General features: G+C 34.1%; 1 protein-coding gene across 2 annotated transcripts; it reads left to right on the forward strand.

Moving 5' to 3' along the window:
• The first annotated feature begins 9,250 nt into the window (after window positions 1–9,250).
• Window positions 9,251–12,295, forward strand: LOC122301894 (laccase-6). Of its 2 annotated transcripts, none has more exons than XM_043113252.1 (6): window positions 9,251–9,465; window positions 9,618–9,769; window positions 9,912–10,156; window positions 10,300–10,428; window positions 10,980–11,921; window positions 12,012–12,295. In XM_043113252.1, exons 1-6 carry the CDS (start codon window positions 9,337–9,339, stop codon window positions 12,140–12,142), a joined length of 1,728 nt encoding a protein of 575 aa, XP_042969186.1. In that variant the 5' UTR covers window positions 9,251–9,336; the 3' UTR covers window positions 12,143–12,295. The 2 variants fall into 2 exon arrangements, with proteins under 2 accessions (XP_042969186.1, XP_042969190.1); XM_043113256.1 differs by having other exon boundaries at window positions 11,097–11,921.
• Window positions 12,296–14,920: the final 2,625 nt, after the last annotated feature.

The raw sequence follows: 14,920 nt of genomic DNA on the forward strand, positions 1-14,920 counted from the left end.
TAAAGCATACACATGTAAAAGATGACAATCAATCATCTTTAATACTTTTCAAAGTTCAAACATTTAATCATGTTATACACATGTGAAAGATAACAATCAATCATCTTTCAAAATTTTTAAATTTAATTTTCAAAATATTCATGCATATGTTGAAAATATATTTTAATACTTTATGATAAAATATTAATTTTGAGCCTTAATCCTAATTTCGAATTTTTAAGATATTTACAACATTATTCTATGACTTTAATATAAATTTATTCCTTTCTTGCTCATGTTTGGTTCCTTGATGTACTTGACTCCGTTGTATAGACAACTTGAAGTTGAGATTCCTTTATTCTTTGAATTCATTTGTTATCATCAAAATCCATGTATAGATATATAATTATATGAATCTTGAAACCTTGAGTTCAACAGTATTAAATCTAGTTTTGTTTTGTGAGGCTTTACTTTTAACTATATATTTACGAAGAAGAAAATAAATAGAGATTTGGAATATATTATTAGTAATATTATTTTTTCTAAAATATGAATTTTTGAAGTGATCAGTATATACAAAATTTCATTTTGAATCATTTAAAAGAATATTTTTTATTTAACTAAAATTATGGTTTTCTACTATTAAGGATTTTGATATATTTATGTTATCTAGTTTTATATTATATAGTTTGACCTTAATAGTAGGTAAGTTAGAATTTAATGTGTTAATCGGAGATTTTAAGTGAATATTGAGAAATTTAGAAATTGATGATACTTTAGGATTTTGAAATTTTATATTTATAAGAAATTAAAATAGGTTAAGGTTGGCATTTCGAGTTTAAGTATCGATATATAGATTTGACCGGTATTTAAGAAAGTTAAGCTTGACTATTTTTATAGGTAATGATCGGACTTCAGTTGGTACTGTTATGAGGAAGTTTAAAAAACAAAAACTAAAAAGTTCAGGTTAGCAGGATTCTTATGCTAGACTTTGCATAAAAAGAAAATGAAACGATGTTAACTTTTAAAATATGCAACTTTTGTTTTTGTTTTTTAAAAAAATAAATATGAAAAATAACCTCAATTGTTTGTTTCAGCATTACTCATGAATTTTGTATGAAAGATAAAGTATTTTTGTCATGACTGGTGTAGACGTGAGCTTATTTTCTAGCATTTTATTTCTAAACTGTGCAAAAGAGAGTGGATATGAAATTTTGTGCTTAAATTATATTTTTGTGATCTGATTATATTCTGTTCTAAATATTCTAAGTTCTGATATGATATGATATGATTTCTAAAAACTTTTAGCATGACATTTTGAATTTGGGATGTGGTTTGTGATCTATTTGACCTACCACGAGTGCTAATAGCTGATTCTATTTGGGTTAGTACCAATCGTTCTATTTCTGGTACACCCACTTTGGAAACAAAGTTGTTTTCTGATGGTCTTTCCTATATGCAAACTCAGGACTCCGAGAATAATAAGGGGAAGATTCACAATTTATTTCTACTAAGTTAGCTACTAGAGTTTGCACAACCTTACCACAGAGGTTAAATATGGCCTCTGATGTGATATGATGTTCTGGGTATGATGGTGGTCAGTTATGCTATGCCAAAAAGATTTTAAATAAGAATATTTTTTAACTTTCACTCTGATATTTTTGATAACATGTCCTGACTCTGCATTCTGAAAATAAAAATTGTTTTTGTTTTGCATTCTAAACTCTATAAAGTCTCATGTTTACACACTAGTATATGTTCTCTACTTATTGAGTTATTGATAACTCACCCATTATCTCCACAATATTTTTTAGATCATTTTGGAATAGTTCAACTAAGGATCAGAATTATGGAGCATGGGTGAGATGATTGTTTAAGCATGTGGATTACTCATAGAAAATTTCTGAGGATTGGCAAATTTTATTAAAAGATTTTGTACTATAATGATGTTTTTAAATTTTGGAGTCAATAAATATTTTGATGAACTATGAGTTTTAAGTTCCAGGAAGTAACTCTCCCACCCCTGCAAGACCGGAATGTTACAATAATACCACTCTTCTCACAGTATTGAACCAATTGATTAGAGGAGTATTCATCTCCCCTATTATATCTAATAATTCTAATCTTTCTCTCCAATTGGTTTTCAACTTCAGTATTATAGACGACAAATTTACTAAAAGATTCATATTTTATTTCATCAAGTGCATAACAAAATTTGGACATATTATCTATAAAAGTAATGAAGTATTTAATACCACCTTTAGAAGAGACACCAGTTAAATAGCAACCATCACTATGAATTAATTCAAGTAGTAACAAATTTCTTATAATGGATTTAAATGACTTTCTCGGCTGTTTTGATTGAATACATATTAAATATTTTCATCCAAATCAACAGGAATTTCAGGAATAATATCTAAATCCATCATTCTTTTAACATTATAATAATTAACATGGCCTAATCTAGCATGCCATATTGAAGAAGAACATGTAGAAAATGCAAATTTATTATTAGAATAAAATTTGTCTACTACATTGTTTTGGGCATTCATTCCAAACAAACCATCACTCACATAACATTTTCCCACAAATGACCCATATTTAGTTACAAGAACTTTATTTGATTGAAATAAAAATGTGCAGCTTGCCCCAACTAAGGTAAAAATTCACTAATTAGGTTCCTCTTCGCCTCGGGCATGTAAAATACTACTTCTAATGAAAGAGTATTTCTAGACATTAGTTTGAGTTCAATTTTTCCTACTCTAAATACTTGTCCAGAGTTGGAGTTACCCATCATTACTTTCATGCTACTTGTATCCTAATGTGTTGAAAAAATATTACGGTTAGAAGTGATATGTGCATTGGCTCCTGTGTCTACTATCCAATCAATAGCACTACAAGCTAGATAAACTTGGGAACTCATGTTTACATACCATTCATCAGTTCCAACGGAGTCGGTCCCGAAAAGCATCATATGAGCCTGTGGGTTAGGCGATCTTTATTGTTCATTGCCTTGATTTTTCCTTTTCTTATAGCAACATTTTTCCAAATAACTCAGTTTGTTACAGTTAAAACAAATGGGTCTCTTATCATCTTTGTTGATATAGGACTAGTTTCAAATTGTTCCCATAACTAGTTTTACCTTTATTGAATTTGGACTTCTGGTGTAAGGGGTTCTTATGTGTTTTATGGCCTTCCACAATATTTGCTCTAGATTGGAAATCAGGAACCAATGGTGGGACAAGATCATTTTTTAAGTGTCATTCTTGGATCCTAATGGTGGAAATCAAGGTTTCCATGATCATATCTTCAATCTTATGTTTAAGAGATAGGTCAAAATTCTTCCATAAAGGAGGCAACTTGTCTATTGTACAAGCAACTTGCATGTGCTTGATAATACCCATTCCCCATTGTCCCAATTCATGGTAAATGATAGTTAACTCATGGGCTTGCTTTATCACAGATTTGGAATCATCCATCTTAAATCCAAGAAATTGGTCATTCCGGTATCTTGTATGTCATATTTCTTATCAAGAGCATTCCAAATATATTTGGCAGATTTAATGTGCAGGTAAACATAAAAAAGTGTATCAATTAAATGATTTAAAATCCTACATCTACACAAATTACCTTTTTCTGCATATATTTGCAATTCAACAGTACGTGCAAGCTCATGTAAATCATTAGAAGGAGGATCATTTTCAGTAACAAAATCTAATCCAAGCATTGTAAGAAAGATTTTTATCTTTTCTTGCTAATGCTTAAAATTGACTCCTCCAAATTTCTTGGGTGCAATAGGTTCATTTGAAGTTATGGTGGCAACCAATCAATTAAAATACACCTCTAGTTTAACAAAGATAATATCTACTCTAAGATTGTTGGGAATATATTGAATAATAAATTCTATATGTGCAAACGATTTGTAACCTACAGAATATGTAAAATAACATTTTAAAAAAATATTAGAAAAAGAGAGCACAATGTTAAGGCATGTTGTGATAGATGCTTTCCTTAAAGTAGATTTCGTCACCTCCAAATTTGAACATACACTAGGTTTTTTGACAATACTAGTCTACTCCTAAGATACAACAATGTTAGTTCCCGTTAATTAATCTCCTTGTCGATACACACAAAAGGAGATACTCAAACTTGATATAAAATAACCAAACTCCAGAGAAAAAAAAGACAAAAAAAAGGAGGATCTCCTTTTTCTTCTCTGAGTGAGTAGATTTATAGGTGGGGTTCCCTATTTGTAGAAAATAAAATGGTATTTGTGAAAAATCACAACTAGAATCAAATGACACTTGTGGAAATTAGTCACAACTTATATAAATGAAAGGGTACTTGTGAAAAATCATAACATATAAATGAAATGGTAGTTGTGAAATGTTACAAATTATATAAATGAAATGGTATTTGTGAAAAGTCACAAATTATGTAAATGAAATGGTATTTGGGAAAAGTCACTACTAAAATCAATGAGCACTTGTGAGAAGTCACTACTTCTCAAATATTAGATAATACATTGAAAAGGTTTATAATTCACCAAATAACAGAACCCTTTGTTTGGTTGGCAAGCGATTAAGGCTCATATCCCCAATAGGCATGCATTGGTTCAAGTCACCATGACACATTTTCATTTAAATTTAAACAACCGAACCGATACATTGAATAATGGTAATGGTTCACATTCTTTTTACTTAATATTAAATATTTTAATCATTTTTAGTCTAAAAACCAACAAAACATGCAAAATCTAGCATTCATGAATCACCAAGATAATTAATGTTTGAGATAACATATGACACATCACCTCTTGACTCATTCAAATACACCCTACACCATGCTATCTTGAACTAAAGATGAAGCCTTTCGTTTCTTCTTCTCCATGTCCTACATACATTTTGGGTAGTTTCATGTGACGCTGAATAGAATAGTGATTATTTTGCAGGCTAGTTTTAACAGATAATTCATAGGGAATAATACAAGAGAATTGCCTAAAAATACAGAGAAACATCTCTTATGTTTAATTCAAAATTATCAAATCAAAGAATATAAAAAATCAGCCCACAAGCTGGGTGGTATAGGTGAAAATTGTCCTTATAAGAATTTTATCAAAAATAGCAAAATCTCAAAAATCATGCCAAAATTAAATATGTAATAAAGAAGTAATCTATAAAAAAATCTGGCTTAAATCGGGTTCAGAATCACTTCCTAAACGATAAATGAAAAATTATCATAAAAGGAAAACTCAAAAACTAAAAATGAGGATTCGAAAGGAAAAACAGTGGATTTTGACCTCAAAAAAGATGTGCACAGAGTAAGACTTGGTGGCTACGACAACGTGCGTGCTGAAAAGAGCTTTCCGAATTAGGGTCATATGTGTAGTTCTGATACTTATAGTCAAAGTTATGACCAAAATGCCAAAACGCATTCAAAACTGTTCCAATTATGAAAAAATCACGATTATTAGTCATTTTTGCACTGATCTGCCAACTCAAGATATCTCAACACCATTAATATGCTATTTGACAACTCAACATCATCCAACTCAAGCTTCTTCTACTTGCCCTTTGACTTCGATCAAGACCTATCCCCCCTTCATCAATCGTCCTTTGGTCAAACTTGTCCCGATTAATTACCCTCTTCGATCCCAAGGGCTTCAGCCAGTAATTCCTCCATGATGGATTGCTCCCTCTTCTCATTAGATAAAAGGGTTGCCATGACATCATACATCTCTAGGGTGTCCTTCACATATAAAAAAGCGTAGGAACTAGATGGGCAGCCATATATATGATTGAGGAAGAGAAGCCAGAATCACAATAAGCTTATCCTACTCCTATCCCAACTTTAACATCCACGCTAAATAACTACAAAATCAGTTTGTTAAACTTATTTAAGTGTTCCAACAAATCGATCTGACCCTCTACCGTACGTGCATCCTGAGGTACTGTACAACTAATTTATTAGGAACGAGTACTAATTGTTATGTATAAACTTTCCAATTTCATTTATAGTTTAAGGGATCGTGACTTCATTTGCAAGACAGACTAGGATATATAGAACTTACCACCTTTAATTCCAAATCTTCTCAATCATCTTCACTCACGTTTTATCTGGTTTCTTTGATTTTAATTTTTTGTATCACGCCAGATTTAAACCTTGTTGCAACAACAGGTCTTTAACCCTTCTTTGCCATAAACTGAAGGCGCTATTCTCGATCTTGTCAAACTTATGGACTTCAAATCTATTGATCCCTTTTGATGCCATTGAGCATTTTGTGATGAACCCTAGCACTACTGATCTGGTACCACAATTTAGTACGCCCTACTTGCAAAGGAAAAGTAGATCAGAAACCAATCGCACAAGAGACGTGAAATAATGCAGTTCAGAAAGAGTTGCTAACAATTAATACCTCTATATATGCCTCCTCTTCTATAAGTTCTAATGACCCTAATTCAACAACTCTATAAGGGATGCTTATTACTTGGGAATTTGACTCTTCACATGTTAGCTTGCCCTCTTTTATGCTCCCAACTCGCGTCGCACCAAACAAAATACAAAGCACAAGCATAAGGACCTTGTAAGAGAGAGAAAAAAATGGAGATTGAGTTTGCAATTTTTACATCTTTATATATAGTGGAATACTTTCCAGTCATAGGCCTTAAAGTCGAATTAATCATGCAAAACTCGTGTCTTATTTACTTTCTTATTTTCATTTAATTTATCACGCCGTTTTACATGGCAAAATAGCTAGCTAGCTACCAAGGTCATCCATTCAGCTGACCATGCAAGGAATCCAGAATTCTGCAGCAACAATTAACATTAATTTATAATTAGTGGAAATAATATCACGCGGCCTAGAGAGAGTCGATCGCTTCAACCATCAAATTTAGGTAAGTACGTGCTAATTCAAATGTTCTTGCTTACGGAATTGCGTCCCAGGCCAAAAACATTATTGCTGCAACGTAATATTCTACTGTATTGATTTATTTTTAAAATATATATATATATATATATTAATAGGGCTGTTCAACCGGGTTAGTGGGCAAGGAGATTCTCTTATTTTTAAACTTACCATCGTTTCATGCATATGTATAATCCATTGAACTTGAACTAGATTAATATTATACTAATTTGATGCTTTTTAAAAATTAAAAAAAAAAAAAAAAAAAAAAAAAAAAAAAAAAAAAAGAGAAACTTTTTGATTAGATATGAGTCAGCATCCTAAGCTAAGAGGTGTCTTCTAGTTATGGTTAGAATCCAAAGTTATATAACTGGTTAGTAGGTGGTGATGATCATGCTTTGGAAATAAAATATAAATTCTGTCACAACACATATATAATTAATTCTAAGTTAGCTAGCTCTCTGATTAATTAATTTGCATGGACTTAATTTTGATTTTAATTAACTGCATGCTCACATAAATTACCTCTTAATTAATTTATTGCGAGTTTATATTATATATATATATATATATTTATATAACTCGATCATAATTCCGAGAGAGAGAGAGAGAGAGAGAGAGAGAGAGAGAGAGGGTCCCTCTGGAGGTCCTATGTGTCGACCTGACACACCACCACACGCTCATGGACTGCAGCTAGCTAGCGTAATTGTGAAGTTAGAAATTATCATGGCCTGCATTGGACACAATCATATTTTTGTTGCTCATTTTTGGTCTACTATATATATATATATATAATGGGTTGGAACTAATTCGATAAAATTAGCAACTTTTTATTATATTTGGTTTGTTAGAGCTTCAATCGAGCCACATACATTGAATTAAAGAAGAAGATCAAGAAATAAAGATACCATGCGTTTGCCCTCATGTTCGATCGTTTTGTGGCTAAGAACATGAGGCGCATGAGCAGCTCGCATGTTGAATTGGCTACGTAGACGTACGTAGTTGTAGTAGATATTATTACCATACAGATTTAGACACGCTTTGAACAGGATTTCAATAATTAATTAAGCCCCAATCATCTAAATAAATCCAACATGCATCATCTGCAATTACCTTGATATTATTTTGCAGCCAGATCTCTGTCTGATCAACACCGCATGCATGCTGAATCGATCCCACATGAATCGTACTACTGTAATCAAATTGTAGTACTTGGTGATTAGTGATTCTTAATCTGAAAAATTTTGTCAGTTTATAATAATAATTAAGTGCAGTTCAGAAGCAGATAAAGGGTTAATGATAATAAATTCGAAAAAATTACAGTAATTTAAGTAACTTAAATATGTAATAGAACAGGGAAACACATAACCAAACAGTTAGCTAGCTTAGCATGCTTTGGGAAAATCCTGTGGATTTGCTTTAAGAAAAGAGAAGGTATAAACTACTGTGAATAATAAGAAAGACAGCTTTGGGAAAATCCTGATCATGTCTAATGATCCAGGAACAAATTAAAAGTGGGGTTGGGGATGAGAAGGCGTGCGCCAGCTTTGCTTATGATTGAGTGGAAGAAACATGTCCAATAAAAACACAACAAATAAAACCCATTCTTTATTCACCTTTTGCCTCATATGAGTACTATGTGCATAAAGTTAAAATAAAAGAACGTTCGTTTTTTGAGGGGTCTCTTAGTCTCAGTCTTTTCAATGCTTTTATCGACCCTTCATATCGCTCACTGATCAGATCTCTCTCTACACAAAGACGCAAAGTAACAAAAGTGAACTGCTCCAGAGTAGATCAAATGTCAAGACATTAAAGAGCGTGCCATCATGGTCACCCTAATATTATGTCTCATTTGGATTGGAATTATCAGGGTTGGTAACCAAATACGAAAAACTTAAGGTGCAGCTGAGTTTTATAGTTTGAAAGCCAGGTTCTGATCAAGGACATAGTTTTCATGAAACATAATTACAGTATACAATTTCCATTCTTTTGGATAAATAAAAGTAAAGGAAAAAGATTATGCATGTAGTATAATTATTAAGCTGGTTACAAAGAGAACAGGGCGTGTAGCTGTCATGGTGGGCTTTTTGACATAGTCTTAAGAAGCTGGTGTGCTTATTTTATCAGTCAAATGATATGATTTCTCAGGGAAAATGTGTCAGAAAGGAAAAGAAGATAATACCAGAGAGAGAGAGAAAGAGAGAGCCTTCCCTACATAGGGTTTCACATTAGATAATCACGCCCCAACACTTATTATCACCAATCCATGTTAGAGGAATCATGAAAGCTGAAAAACATTATACAACTATATATGCAAACCCCTGTGAATAAATAATATAAGACAACATTTGCACTCTCGATAATAAATAAAGGCTTCTCTTCACTCCCCCTCATCTAGCTCTTCAATCCATCTCTCTCTCTCTCTCTCTCTCTCTCTGGCGTGTGGAAAAATGGCCAACTTAGCCAGTACTTCAGTAGTACTTATGCTATGGTTAATTAGCTTGGTGTCTTATTCTTACATTGTGCATGTCACGGCACAATGGCCTAGAGGAAGCTCAACCAGGTTCTATGATTTCAAGGTCACTGCCAGTACTATTGCTACACACACACACTTAATCGATCGTGATCTCCTGCTTCTAGACTTCATTGTTTATGTGTTCTTCTCTATATATATACTTTAGGGTTGGTTTGTTATTGAAGATAACTTTTAATGACATACACATATATACAGGTTCAAAGCATGAGAATCACAAAACTTTGCAACACCAGGAACATCGTCACAGTGAACAGAATATTTCCAGGACCAGTGATCTATGCCCAAGAAGATGATAGAATTATTGTCAAAATTACCAATGAGACACCATACAACACTACAATCCACTGGTAAAAACACTAATGCTTTCCTCTCAATTTCAGAAAATGACCAACTTTTAAAGACAGTACGTACGTCCCGTATATTAGATCAGTGCTGATTTATATGAATCTTCCTTCGTTTTCTATGGTTATATATATTCTAACAATTAAGGCACGGAATAAGACAAAGACTTTCCTGCTGGTTCGATGGGCCTTCGTACATTACACAATGTCCAATTCAGGCTGGACAGTCTTTCACGTATGAGTTCACATTGGTGCAGCAAAAGGGAACCTTTTTCTGGCACGCTCATGTTTCTTGGCTCAGGGCGACAGTTTATGGTGCTTTTGTGGTATATCCCAAAACTGGGGTTCCTTTCCCATTTAAGCACCCGTATGAGGAGCATATCATAATCCTAGGTAATTTTAAATCTTCTAACACAATATTCTCAGAGCCATTTTTTTTGTCTTTTTGTTTTGGTGTTGAATGAAACTTGCTTCTGATTAATCTTATTTAGCATGTATGGATAACGTGTACGTTTTGGAATTCATATGAACATTAGGGGAATATTGGAATCAGGACATGGTACAACTTGAGCGCACCACCACAGCAAGCGGGGGAAGTCCTCCGGTGGCAGATGCTTATACAATTAATGGTCACCCTGGCCCCAACTACAATTGCTCCAACAATGGTACTCAAAGTTTTGAATAGCAATCATATAATTCACTTATAACTAACTTTTTGAAAAGAATTTAGTGTCATGTACAGTGTTTAAAATCCATTTGCTAGCACTTTACATTCACATACCACTGATGCGAAAGCTCATCACGTCAGTTAGCATACAAAGATATTTGCGTTTTGACTTTCTTTTTTATTTTGTAATGAATACTTCTATAATAAGTGGTGTGCTTTATACCCATCAACATGTAAAAAGCATAACTCTTTCACGCATAGATAATGTATAAGTATCTCACAACACATACAATAGCAGAAAAAAGTAAATAAATTAACTTTTATTATTGCTTCTTTTTTTTTTTTCTTTTTTTTTTTTTTTTCTTTTTGACCTATATGATTGTGACCATGTGAGAGGACATAAAGCTAGACCTTATGCGACACACCATAATTTAATCTATCAAATTAGTGGTTAGCTAGATATATGTGTGTATACACCTATATGCATAAATCATAGTTCTCTTTCCTTATGATCTGATCATATAATATGAATGCTGAATTATATTTCAGATGTGTATAAGATCGATGTGGTTCCCGGGAAGACGTATCTGTTAAGGCTGATTAACGCAGGGTTAAATTCGGAGAACTTTTTTGCAATTGCTAATCACAATCTAACCATTGTTGAAGCTGATGCTGAATACACAAAGCCATTCACCACAGACCGTGTGATGCTTGGACCAGGCCAGACCATAAACGTCCTTGTCACTGCAGATCAGCCAGTAGAAAAGTATTCCATGGCCATGGGACCCTACAGTTCAGCAAAAGGTGCTGCATTCCAAAATATATTAGCCATTGCCCATTTCCAATACTCAGGTGCTGTAACTAATAGTGTATTTTTACCTGCTCAACTCCCAAGAGTCGGTGACAATCTTGCTGTCAAGACTGTCATGGATGGGCTACGGAGCCTGAATAAGGTGAATGTTCCTAAAGAAATTGACACAAACTTATTCATCACCATTGGACTAAATGTCCAAAGATGTCATTCCAAGACACCCAAGCAAAATTGTCAAGGCCTTAACAATGGGGTCATGGCGGCATCCATGAACAACATAAGCTTTATAAAGCCCAAGATTTCGCTTTTGGAAGCTTACTATAGAAAGATTAATGGTTCTTTTACTGAAGACTTTCCAGTGGTACCCATAAACTACTATGACTTTGTAAATGGAGCACCTAATAATATTCCCAACAACACACAGTCCTTGAATGGGACTAGGGTCGTGGTCCTGGAATATGGGACCAGAGTGCAGCTGATTTTGCAGGACACTGGGACAGTCACCACTGAGAACCACCCAATTCATCTCCATGGCTTTAGCTTCTATGTTGTGGGGTACGGCAGTGGGAACTATGATCCACAAACTGCAAATTTCAACTTGGTTGATCCACCTTACATGAACACCATTGGAGTTCCTGTAGGTGGATGGACTGCAATTAGATTTGTCTCTGACAATCCAGGTAAAGATTATCAGTTTTTCTTCTTTTTTTTAAAAATTTTTTAATTAATATTAAATACCTACATATATATGTGGCTACAATTTTTTGCAGGGGTTTGGTTCATGCATTGTCACTTAGATGTACATCAGTCGTGGGGATTAGGCACAGCTTTCATCGTGAAGAACGGGAAAGGAAATCTGGAGACACTTCCTCACCCTCCGGCAGACCTGCCTCGGTGCTAAACTGCATTAGGACAATTCAGAAATCTCACTATTCAATCAACTGTTGTCTAATGTGTCCAAGGTTGATCCATTTGTTTTAGAAGATGTAATTGTGGTTCTGATCAAAGAGCAAACAGATTTGATGATCAATAAAACTGCAAAAGCTTCTTTTCCCTTTGCTCTTTGAGCAATGATATTGTACATGCAACTTTTTTTATAAATCTATTTTAAATGAAAGACCGTTATGAAAAATTCAAAATTCTAACATAAATAAATAAATTAAAATAGTTGTATAGTTAATTAGTAGTAACTAGAAATCCCTTGCAGCAGGAAAGTCAGCATACTGATCATATCTGGCTTTGATGAACCATCGCTAAGCATCAGGCTTGGAATAATGCTGATTAGTGATTAATTAGTAGTTAAGAGATTCATGCAATTAGCATTTGACTGGAATCTTTGCTGTCTCTACTTCGGCAATATTAATTGTCATGAGGGCAACAACTCCCAACTAAAGAACATTAATTTGCAGGAGCCTAAGTCGTATCATGACGCCGATTAGGTTAATTTTAGAGAGATGGCTTCAGCACACTGATGTATCACACGTGCTCTCAGCATCCCCTGCTCGGGGTTTTCTGCATGACCCAAAACTGATCATCAGGCCTTAGGATTTGAACTCTTCGGACATGTTTGGTTAGTAAAAATTTTGATTTTTTTTTTCTTTCAAACTGAGATGTGTTTTGTATTAGGTTTTGTACGTGCAAGTTTGAAAGGAAAATGAAAAATTGTTTGGATAAAGATTTCTTAAGATTTGCTTTGTATTTGGGGTTTGTAAAAGCGAGTAGGTAGATTTGAAATTTTGTTCAAATAAGATTTTTGGTTAATTCATAATTGCAAAAGCAGTCTCTGTTTTTTCACTTGTTGCAAAAGACTTCCTCTACTTTTAACTATGACACATTACATGATCCTATGTTTAAGAAAAAAATTTCTCCTCATCATCCATATATATATTTAAATTATTTTTAAAGAAAGAGTATTAAAAATTCCACAAGATTTATTAAAAAAAAAAATGAGAGAGTGAGATTTCAAAATAATGAACATGAAAATAGCCTGAAGTTTTGATCATACTAAAAAAAATGAGAAAAATGAAAAATTATTGAGTTTGTGGAGCTTGGATTGTTGGTGTCTCGGCCTGATCCGACATGAATGCGTTATGAGTTATTGGTCCAAACCTGCGCTCCATGGTCCACATTGCTTAGGGCATGCCTAGGCTGGAGGACTCCCACTCCAACCCAGCTTGGGTATCCTACCTAGGGCATTTCTGGGTTGGGATCCCCCCATTGGAAATGATGCTCTAGGTCCCATCATTAGAGATAGGGGTGGACAACGGGATCCCACATTACTAAATGAGACACTTGTATTGCCTTGTCCTCCTATATAAAGGCAACATTAGGCCACACTATAACTTGCATAAAATGTGTATTAGAAAATTTAAAATTTATGTTATTAGTTTTTAAATTATGGTCATATTTGCAAGTTCAAATTTACAATTTAGTTAAAAAAAAAAAAAAAAAAATTGGTCACTTTTAGGCCCATGAATAATTTTTCAGCTCAATGGGCCATAGATACTATTGGAGTAGACGAGGGGTGGGCGGATGTGGGTTTTGGCCCCGTCCCTAGCACCAGGGCGGGGGACCCCACCCTTTCATCCTGGGGCAGGGTGCGGGGGTGAAAACCCCACCCCATGCGGAGGAGGGGTGCAGAGAAAGGGCTACCTTGCCCCCTCATGGGCAGATAGCACCTCTACTAAGAGGGTAGATCCCTTCCTCCTTTTCTCTTCTCTATTTTTTTTTTTTTATTCCATGAGTAACCTCTTTGCCTACTGTTCATCTTAGAGTCAATCATCTAATGTCAACTTCACCGCATTAAAAGCACTATGGTGGTACCAATGAAAGCCTCCCTATTGGGTTTGTACATTTGCTTCTATTCTGTATAGGTTGGAACCCTAATATGATTGGGGGATGTGCTGTTTGAGGTATGGACCTAGGGGTATTGGTGTTTTAGTGTTTGAAAAAAAAAAAAAAAGTATGGAAATGGCTACACCGAGGGAGCTAGACCTCCAGTTTTTCATATATAGATAGATATTTTAAGACATTAATTTACTGAACTATTTTATTCAACTTTCATACGACTCAAAAACTTTTTTATTTAATTTTCTATTGAGATATCAATGAAGTTCTTGAATTGCAAAATTGTGAAAACTTAAAAATACATTTTGCGAAATTTAAATTTAAGGTGCAAAACCATAAAAATTTCGGTACTAATTTTGCAATTCACCACATTTTTTTTTTGTGCCTTATTTGGGTTAACAACCAATCCCACTTGTTTAGAAAAGACTCTTATCCTCAGGGTGGCATTTGGAAATTGGTCAGCATACCCATGAATGCGGCTGCAATTGCACTGAAACTAGGCCCCAAATTCGATCTTGGGCTTGCTAACACACACACACCAAAAAAAAAAAAAAAAAAAAAAAGAGAGAAGGGAGTTGTGGCGGTGGTAAGGGAGTTTCTAATGCCAAAATCAGTATTGTTTTAAAGTTTTGTGCAAATGAATACAAAGTTCCAAGATAGTTTCCAATATTTGAGAATTGCTTTTTATATCCAATTTTGGGGGTCAACTGCCCATGTACCTTGTGAGGGATGTGCTCCATCAACAGTTCCTTTAATGGAACATGGCTTTTGAAGTAGTGCAATTAATGCGACATGACACCTTGTCCCATTTATCCTTTTGAGTGCACGCCGT

This window comes from Carya illinoinensis, chromosome 1 (genome assembly GCF_018687715.1).
Source record: "Carya illinoinensis cultivar Pawnee chromosome 1, C.illinoinensisPawnee_v1, whole genome shotgun sequence".
In the NCBI taxonomy this organism is placed as follows: Eukaryota; Viridiplantae; Streptophyta; class Magnoliopsida; order Fagales; family Juglandaceae; genus Carya; species Carya illinoinensis.